At 51.8% G+C, this 9,310-nt stretch overlaps 1 protein-coding gene across 1 annotated transcript in view; it reads right to left on the bottom strand.

Annotated features, from left to right (window-relative positions):
* Positions 1–2,685: 2,685 nt before the first annotated feature.
* Positions 2,686–9,310, bottom strand: part of Slc6a17 (solute carrier family 6 member 17) — a 28,824-nt gene continuing 22,199 nt past the window's right edge. The window contains exons 7-11 of the mRNA XM_052178533.1: positions 9,096–9,288; positions 7,249–7,441; positions 6,509–6,668; positions 4,907–5,069; positions 2,686–4,408 (exon numbers count right to left, since the gene is read on the bottom strand). Of these exons, the coding sequence (XP_052034493.1) occupies positions 4,040–4,408; positions 4,907–5,069; positions 6,509–6,668; positions 7,249–7,441; positions 9,096–9,288 (1,078 nt within the window). The 3' untranslated portion in view covers positions 2,686–4,039. The remainder of the gene's footprint in view (positions 4,409–4,906; positions 5,070–6,508; positions 6,669–7,248; positions 7,442–9,095; positions 9,289–9,310) is intronic.

The raw sequence follows: 9,310 nt of genomic DNA, 5'->3' as shown, positions 1-9,310 counted from the left end.
AACTTGCTGTGAACTATCTCACTTCCCTAAGGATTAAGGTAGTCCCCTGCCTCCCCTGTGTTCCCCCTCAGACCTCCTTACAAAGTGAACATATATCGTTTTCTCTGACGCTGGGAAGGATAAGAATCACCCTGAAAAGCCTTGGAAGAGAACATCAAACTCCATCCTCATATCAGATGGAGCCCCAATTTCCTTACCTGGAAAAACAGAGATTCAAGCATTTCTCTCAGAGAAAAATCTCAGATGTGAGGGCAAACAGTGTACTCATGTATCCGGGGACACTCCTAGAAACCTGCCTGCATATCTGTTTTCAGATTTCTCAGCCAGCACCCTCGAGAATACTGTTCCACCCCACCCTAAAACATACTTTTGTCCCAAAGCCTCCCTCAGCTCCCCTCCTATAAGTGAAGAAAGGCACAAGAGGGTGCTAAGAACAGACACTTTATTGTACACCAGGGTAGGGGAGATGAAGTGGGGGCCCTGGGGTGACAATGCCTCATCCCCTCTCCTGGGCTGAATGACCCTCACCCAGAGCACGGACCAGTCCAGGACACATGAACCTTAACTGTTCTGAACGAGTGTCAGGACCAGAAGTGACTGCCTGGTATTTGTTTGGGTCTGTACAAAGCAGAACTTCTCATGAGAAATGACTCTGGGCCTTCCTCCCCCACAGCCTCATAGTTCAGACCTAAGAGGAGGGACCCAGGGGTGCACAGAGAATCAGGTGTGTTACAGCCTGCTTGATCTCACTTCTCTTTTCACAGTGGGCATACTCTAGTTGGGGGAGGGGTAGCGGTAAGGAAGGGAAGAAGGGCGGTCCCTGCCTGGTAATACTGCAGGCCTGCATGGGGCCTGGCTCACAGCCTCAGGGCTCACACGCACTGCCTCTGGAGGACATCTCCTGGCACTTAAAAAGCAGCAGCCAGCCCCTGAAGATTTATTGCTTGATGGCAGAAGCCAACCCTATCTACAATCCCTCTACACCTCATGTCTGACCACCCAAACTGGGCCTCAGGCTCCTCGCTGTCCCCATGAAGAGGGCTGAGGGCTCCCGAAGCAAGAAGCTGGTGAGCATAACTGAGCACAGGCAGAACAGGAACCTTTAGGTGTGCCTCTGCGCTGCCCCAAATGAAATGATCGCAGCCCCAGAAACCCCTCGTCTATGGTAGGCCAGTGGCAGAGCTGGGACCCTGTGAGAAGACCCTCACAGGGCCCTCACTTCCGGCTCCTCCACAGAAGCTGGAGCTGGTCTTGAGTGGTCAGGTGAGTCCACCTCCTCTCTCCTGAGGAGCCAGCAGAGGTCTGAGAAGCAGCCATTGCTTTCTGAGTACTCAGGACTCTTTCAAGGACAAAGGCAGGACGGAAGGGCAGAGAGAAGTCTTCCTCCTAAGAAACCTGGTACTGTCTGCCTAAGACATCGTGACTCCAGTGTGAGCAGCAGAAGGTTGACTGGAAAATAAATCTGGGGGCTTTCCCCCCACCCAAGGCCCTCTTTCCCACCAAAGGTGAAATGTTGATGAGTCACCTGCAGGAAATGCGTGCCTTTCCCCACAGCTAGTGCTTCTTAGAAGCGCCTGTCCTGAGGCCTCACCCATAGAGCTGAGAGGAAGACACGGGGTCTTCAGAAGGTGATGAACACTGCGTGGGGGGATGGGGGTGTGTCACAGATCAGCACCTTATGCACTCACACCTACGAATGTAACACACACACACACACACACACACACACACACACACACATACACAGAGCTCTGGGTCCTATGTCCAACTCACAGCAGCAAATATGTAGCCAGGACAGGTTCTGGCTTACAGCAAAAGGCTACAACACACACTACAGAGCCCACAAGGCATAAGCAGAGAGCCCCAGCTCAGCTCCCCCCTCCCTAGCCCCCCCCCCCTCACTGCAGGCTCGCAGGCTGGGGCCTGGCCCAGCCACGCTACAAAATTAAAAATATATCAAATATACAATGAAAATAGATCTGTACGGCACTGAGGATGAAAATAGTCCACCAGCCACAGTATAATATTGGGTTTGTCATTTCACAGCATTTACACCCACATGTACAGATTGAATGTACAATAGAAATAGCATGTGGAGAGGAGGATAGATAGTGGAGTCTCTGCTAGGGCCTGGTTTTCCTGTTTTCTAATTCTGCTTGGGACTAGGCACAGGGCCAGCTAGGGGGTCTTGTCAGGTGAGGGGGGCGATGGTGGGATGCCCTGCCCCAAAAGCTCACCTCCCTCTCACCTTAAATACTAGGACAGCTGGGACCAAAAAAGCTAGAAGTGAGAGAAGGTGTGTGGAACTGAGGGAAAAGAGAGATGGCAGGCTGAGACCTCTCAGGCTAGGGAGGGAGGTATCCAGGAGGCCTAGGAGCAAGAGGAGGACATCTGGGCCTAGCCTGTCCCTCTCAGTCCTGAGGGAAATTTGGGCTACAGCAATGACCCAGGAGCCTCTGGAAGGTGCCCAGGTTTGTTCCTGCCTACCAGAACTTTCAAAGATAGAAAGAGTGCATGCGTGTGTGTGTGTGTGTGTGTGTGTGTGTGTGTGTGTAGATGTATGTATATAAGACCACTGCCCCTGGCTCCAGGTTGGAAGGAAGAGATTGAGAAATGACTAAACCCTAGCTAAAATGACCCCATCCATCCATCCACCCACCCACCCATCCATCCCAGACAGCCAACCACATATGTCCACATACCCATCTTTCTAATGTGAAACTACAGAGAGACACTCTGATCTCAGGTCAATTTCCGAATCCTCACAGGCTGCTCTGAAGCAACCCTTATCACAGGGGAGTCTCGAAAGGAGGCCAGAGACACTGCCATAGACCGTGTCTCCCTTGGAGCCTAAGACCAGAGGCTCTCCTCTGCCCAGAACTGCCTGAGCCACGTGGGTCCCTGAACAGGCTAGGGAAAGAATGGGAAGGGTTTCCAAGGTGTCTTCACACGATGTGCACACCGGTGACTGTGCTTGTGCAACAAGGAGGGTGAGTGTCAGCCCAGGGGCAGTGAGTTTTCCTGTCTTTCCTTAGAAACAAGGGCTCTTGGTTCTAAGAGGTTCACACCTCTGAGCTCCAGGAACCCTCATTCCAGGGAGAAGCTGACACTAAAGAGAAACTGGAGCTCCGGGTGGGGTGCGGAAGAGTATGTTGGTTTTTCTTGTGCTCCAAATGATCTAGATTGTGCTGGGAACCTGCAAATTGTGCTCTGGAAACCTCATCTTGAACTTGCCCTTTTCTCTCTGGGACAGAGACAAAGACCACCACCCCTGGCTCCAGGCTGGCTAGAAGAGATTGAGAAATGGCTAAGCCCTAGTTCAAGTGACCCCATCACTACATTCTTGGGCAGGATCAAGAACATATGCCCTTTGCCCCTGAAATAGGGACATTCAAAGACTCCAGGAGCTGGCTGCGGACTCATGCCTTTCGATGCCAGCATCCATGCTTAACCCTGAGAGGGCCCACCTTCCTCAAAAGACAGACTTGAGGAGATTCCATCTACCTCCTGCCAAAGCAGAGCCTGAGTCCCGACACATGTGTCCCTATCCCTGTCTCAACTTGGGAGCAGCCTGGCTGCGCTGGACAGGACTATGAGTCCCGGTCTTATGGCAGGCTGGGATAATGGCACCCTCAGCCCTGAAGCCTCTGTCCGCCACCACCACCAGCAGCACAAATGGACCCTCCCTGAGACCCAAGAACTGCAGGTGATAGGTTTTACAGGGAGACGGGGAGGTGACTCCTAAAGTGTCCACTTGAAGTCCCCCACACACACTGGGATTGTTGTGGTTACATGACTGCAACTTGGCAAGAGTTCTCAAAAAGTTACATGGGTTGGGGGCCTGGAATAGGGACTGAATTGTCCCCAGTCCCCTGCTCATAGGTAGGGAGTCTGCTGGGACTTGGGTGGGGAACAAGGCAGGACAGCTCCTCTCTCCTTGGGCTGGCCTGGGTCTGGTGGCCACCATGGAGGAAGAGGCCAGGCCCAGATGAGTGGTCAGGTTGGGTATTGAGGGGAGGCAGGCAGGGTGGAGCTGTGGTCACAGCTCTGACTCAGGGGTGCTGGCCAAGACGTAGCCGCTTCCATAGCGTCCATTGGGATTGCCGCTGTTCTCCAAGGGTGATGTGCTGCCAGGCCCCAGATAGGAGCGGTGGGTGGGCATGGGGGAGGGCGCCTCACTGGGCACCTTGCTGAGGATGAAGCGCGTCTCATCGTTCTCCTCCAGATTGGAGATGTCCTTCATCATGCGGCCCTTCTTGTAGGACACAGAGAGGGTGTTGGAGCCATCGGAGAGCAGGTGGAAGTGCCGCAGGATGAACACCACAGGGATGGGCAGGGTCGCCACAGCAATGAGGGTGATCAGCAGTGCCATGGCCCAGTTGGGAAAGTACAAGTAACGCTCAGCGGCCTAAAGGGTGACAGCAGGAGAGAGGCTGCAGGGCACCAGACAGCACGGGTCCAAGCCCACAGGCCGATCTTGTCCCGCCCTTGCCCATGGCCTCCCCTCTTCCCCTCCCTCCAGCCTGACCAAGCAGCAGTACTGATGGTGTCCCCAGGGAGGGCTACTTGAGTGTAGTAGGACAGCTTGGTCCCAGGGACAGCTGTTTGAATATCAGCTTGGTTAAAGGGGCCTCAGTTTCCACATCTGTAGAAAGGGTGAGTAATTACACTCCACAGACACAGAAACAGACTATGCCTGAGAAGATCTAGAAAGTATGCTGATTTTGCTGGGCCTCAGGCTCTCCACTTGTACTATAGCAATAATGTCACTTCTTAGGAATATAAGGCACCCCACAAAGCCCCGCTGTAGGGGAGCTGCTCTAGAGAGCTTTGCTCCAGCCATCTGTTACGTCCAAGGCCTGAGAAGATGCAAGTGACTCTGGGGTTTGTGGGAGCCACCACTCACCTCCTCCTTAATCCAGGCACTGTACCCTGGGGGCGACACCCCCAGCTGGATGATGCTGGCTGTGGTGAGAACAGCCATGCACAGTGGAGACACAAACTTCCACATGTAGAAATAGAATCGGTACGGCCGGAAGCCCAGCATCTCTGTCAGCTCCTGCATAAACCTGCCAGGCACAGCAGAAGACAGGGCAGTTGGCACCTTCACCACTTCCTCCCTTTCTCCTGCAGTCCCTTGCTTCTGACCAGTCCCTGCCGGGCTCTGCTAGCCTTTGCCTTCGATGTTCAGCGTGAAGCTTCCATGATCTCCAGGAGGCTCAGCCCTGACTATGTCACACCATGTTCGCTAGAGATGTGATCCCTTAGAGAGGCCCTGGGCCATGTGGATAGATCCTGGAAAGCTCTGGATTCTCAAAGCACGGCCTCCTCCCACTCGCTCTGCTCAAGCCTCCCCCTGCTGGAGGAGACGCAGTAACGCACCTACCTAGCATGGGAAGGAAGAAACTTCAAAAACAACAACAACAACAACAACAACAACAACAACAACAACAAAAAAAACCAAACCAAAACAAAACAAAAAACCAGGATCTCTAAACCAGACTCTGTGCTAGAATTCCAGGAGGCAGGCAGGGTATGGGTGTCAGCGGTATACAAAACTCATCTTTACCTCAGTTACACTAACTGACCCCAGTCATTCCTTCTATTATAAGTGCAAGCAATCTCAGGAGTGCTAACAATACATGTGACTTTATCCCAAGTAGACTGTACCAGACATTTATCATATCCCAGTTATTTGAAGATACCTAGAAACATTTACATCCATAACTGCTTTGAAATTACAGTTGTTACTAGACCCACAATATTTCTATCCTTTGGGTGCTCCTTTTCTTATGCGCTCAGTGCCTCCTCCTGTGCCTTCCCAGGACACAAATGACTCCTGTGAGAGATACTGAATTCCAAACCCACATGGACAGCAAGGAGGGTCAGGCTGAGGTAGTTAGCGAAAGGCCTGGGTCCCTCTGAGGACAAGGACAGTGGACACAGTAAATACTAAGGGAGTAGGAAGGTGCCAGGTCTGGAAGTTCCTGGGAATGCATATTTGACCGTAAATAAGAGCTGACTGTAAGTGGAGATATATAAAACCAAATCTTACCTTACTGCTAAAATCCTCTTTCCCTGCAAAACCTAAACTTGATGCCAAAACCATACCTTAAAACTATAGATCAGGCTGCTGAAGTCCACCAACTCTTTGAGAGCAGGGGTCCCTCAACCCCCACCACACGCTAAACAAGCTTAGTGGACATCTTAAGGACTGGTATTTAGCCAGGAGGCTGTGGTAGTTAATCATTTAGGATGGTATCAGAACCTGAACCCAGAACTCCCAAGGTCTTTAGCACAGCTCTGTCTCTTACCAGCCAAGGAGCCTCCAATATCCATGCCCTCTTTCCCCAGGCCTCAGTTTCCCAGTGCTAAGGGGCCCTTTAGCCCTGATAGACTATAATCTCTTGTCCCTTTTACAAGCAGCTATGAGAACACAAGACTCCAGAAAGCCCTTATGGGAAGGAAGCCACCACATGTCCCCGCCACTCCTCTATGACCTCCTTACTTCTTGGTTCCATAAATCCAGGCCACAGCAATGTTCTCAAGGATGACGATGACGGTGAGCGGCAGGGTGGCGGAATAGTCATCAAACATGGTGACAAAGTAGTTTCCGGAGCGCTGGACGAACAACAGCCCCACGAAGAATGCAAAGACACAGCAGCCCACTACAGAGAGCCGGGAGGCCGGTGTGGGGGCAAAGGCGCAGGGTGGGTGGGACCATGGGGGATTGGGGGGGGACCCAGCTCCCCACTTCCATCATACTGCTCCAAGCAGGCCTGCAGCCTGTCCCTCTCCACGACTCACAGGCACAGCCCTGCAGGAGAGGGCTGAGGTCCTGAGCACTCCTGTCTCAGGCAGGAGACTCGTGGAAGGTAAAACTCTACATTCCTCTGCCGTGTTCTCTGTAACTTTCTGGCACAGCACCAGGCCAGAGACAACTACTCCACTTAATTACTGAATTGAGTTGAGATAATTCAACTGCTTGGTTCTAGGATCGCTCCCAGGAAACCATAGCTTTCCCGTTTGAGAAGAGGAAGATACTCTACCCCATCCCTATGACCCAGGGATGCAGGTAAGAGGTAAACGCATATCCTGACAGTATTGGTAGCTGAGAGGCACCTCCAGGTCTGTAGTGAGGAAGGAGGGCCTTCTGCCAACAGGGTGCTGAATGACCCGATCAAGTCAGAACCCAGTCGTCATGCACATGCTGGGCTGGTGTCTGGCAGGGCAACAGGGGGTTGTTACCTGTGAACATCTCCTTGGGCACCTTGAAGGTGTCGATGATAGGCGTGGTGATTCCTGCCATGGTCCCGATCATGCTGCCCAGGCCCAGGTTGATGAGCATGAGGAAGAACATGACGGACCAGAACGGGGAGGCCGGGAAATGTGTCATGGCCTCAGTGAAGGCGATGAAGGCCAAGCCTGTGCCCTGCACAGACTGAGGGTGGGGCAGAGAGTAGGGGCCACTCTTACTCCACGAGTCCCCTGCCTCCTTCCCGCTGCCGTTAGGGCTATAGGAATCACCATCCCCTATTTCATAGGGATCTCCATCACCACTTGAACACTTTCAGCTGGAGAGAGTGGGTCTTAAACTTCAGTGAGTACTAGAATCTCTGAAGAGAGCTAGCTCTAGTGACTCATACCTCTAATCCTATCACTCAAGAAACTGAAGCAGAGGGATTGCTATGAGTTCAAGGCTAGTCTGGACATACTCTTATGTGAAAAACCTGCTGCAATCCTAGTTTTGTCAGAGGATCAGCCCATGCCCGTGAGACTGGGTGGAGTTTCATGGAACACGGAAGGAGAGGACCCTCCAATTGGCCTCCTTCGCTCCTGATCATGGGAGAAATAAGAGATGTGGGATGCAGCTCCCATAGACCAGGGAAGCTGTCTTTGCGGTTTTCTTCTGTTAATCCTTTAAGTGTTCAGGGTCAAACCCAGGGCTACATGGATGCTACACAAGCACTCTACCAACCAAACTCCATCTCCAAGCCACAGGGCTGCCTTTGACATGGTGCTCAGACCTCTATGGGAAGCTTCTGGCCTCATGAAGAAGCTCAGGGCCTCTAGGGTTTGCTGTCCCCAACATGAACCTTGGCTCCAGCCAGGGTCCTGGGACCTGTGGGCTTGGTTCCTAATACCACTTGTAGCAGAACAGTCATTTTGAAAGTTAACAATGGTGCAAGAAAGTCATCCTCACTTCAACCTGAGCTTTAACGAGGAGGCGGGATTTCTGCTCTAGATCAGGAGTTAAGTGTTATTGTGGCAGTGGAAGTGGGGGCAGTTGGGGAGGGCAGAACTCTCAAGAGATGATGCAGAACAGGGACTCTGGAGCAAGAGTATTGGAGATAAACATACATGCACATACACACACGTGCGCACACACACACACACACACACACACACACATATTGCTTGCCCACTCACTAGCTGTGAGATGCTGATCAAGCCCTTCCCCCAACAATAGACTGCTTATTGATAAAACTGGGAACAGTATTCACAGTCAACTCATAGTGTTACCACGGGGGTCTAAGGAAATGGAAATGAAAGGAACAGCTGCTGTTCTAAGCGCACAGTATACACAGAGCCCTGTGCACAGGAAGCTTGCTCTATAAATGGGGAACCTGGGCTGGAGAGATGGCTCTGCGGTTAAGAGGATTGGCTGCTCTTCTAGAGGACCCAGGTTCAATGCCCAGCACCCACATGGCAGCTCACAACTATAACTCCAGCTCCATAATATCTGGTACCCTCACACAGACATACATGTGGGCAAGAAACCCAATGCACATACAAATAAAAATAATCTTAATAGATGGATGGATAGATAGATAGATAGACAAGGAAGCTTCCTCAAACTGATAAAGACTCCTATAATTTCCGTGTTTTCCTTGACTCCTCATCTAATCATAAGCTTACCCCTGGCAGATGCTTTGGCCAACACTTGTCTTTCTGCATCTGTACACATAGTGAGCCTTTGCTTATTAGTAAATGATTACTTTCTATGATCTTTCAAGGTCTGCTCCTAAGCTCCAGCCACTTAAGTCTATCTCTGGGTTCCTGTCTGTCCTGGGAAGGGCAGCCTGTTTCCGTACCTTGTCCAGCTCATCCTCCAGGAGGCAGGGATCCAGGCCCAAGGCTGAGAACTGCTTCTCCTTAACAGTCATGATGACGTTGTACATCTCTGAGTAGTCCTTGGTGGTCAGATGTGAGAAGTTGACGTGGGGTGGGATGAGGTCCCGGCTCAAGACATTGGAGTTGAGGTACCCTAGAATTTTCTCAGCATTCCTGCAGTGCAAAGAGGGCAGGA

The sequence above is a fragment of the Apodemus sylvaticus genome, chromosome 4, assembly GCF_947179515.1.
Source record: "Apodemus sylvaticus chromosome 4, mApoSyl1.1, whole genome shotgun sequence".
Classification (NCBI taxonomy): Eukaryota; Metazoa; Chordata; class Mammalia; order Rodentia; family Muridae; genus Apodemus; species Apodemus sylvaticus.
The sequence above is the reverse complement of the archived record's forward strand: the minus strand, read 5'-3'. Positions and strand labels throughout refer to the sequence as shown.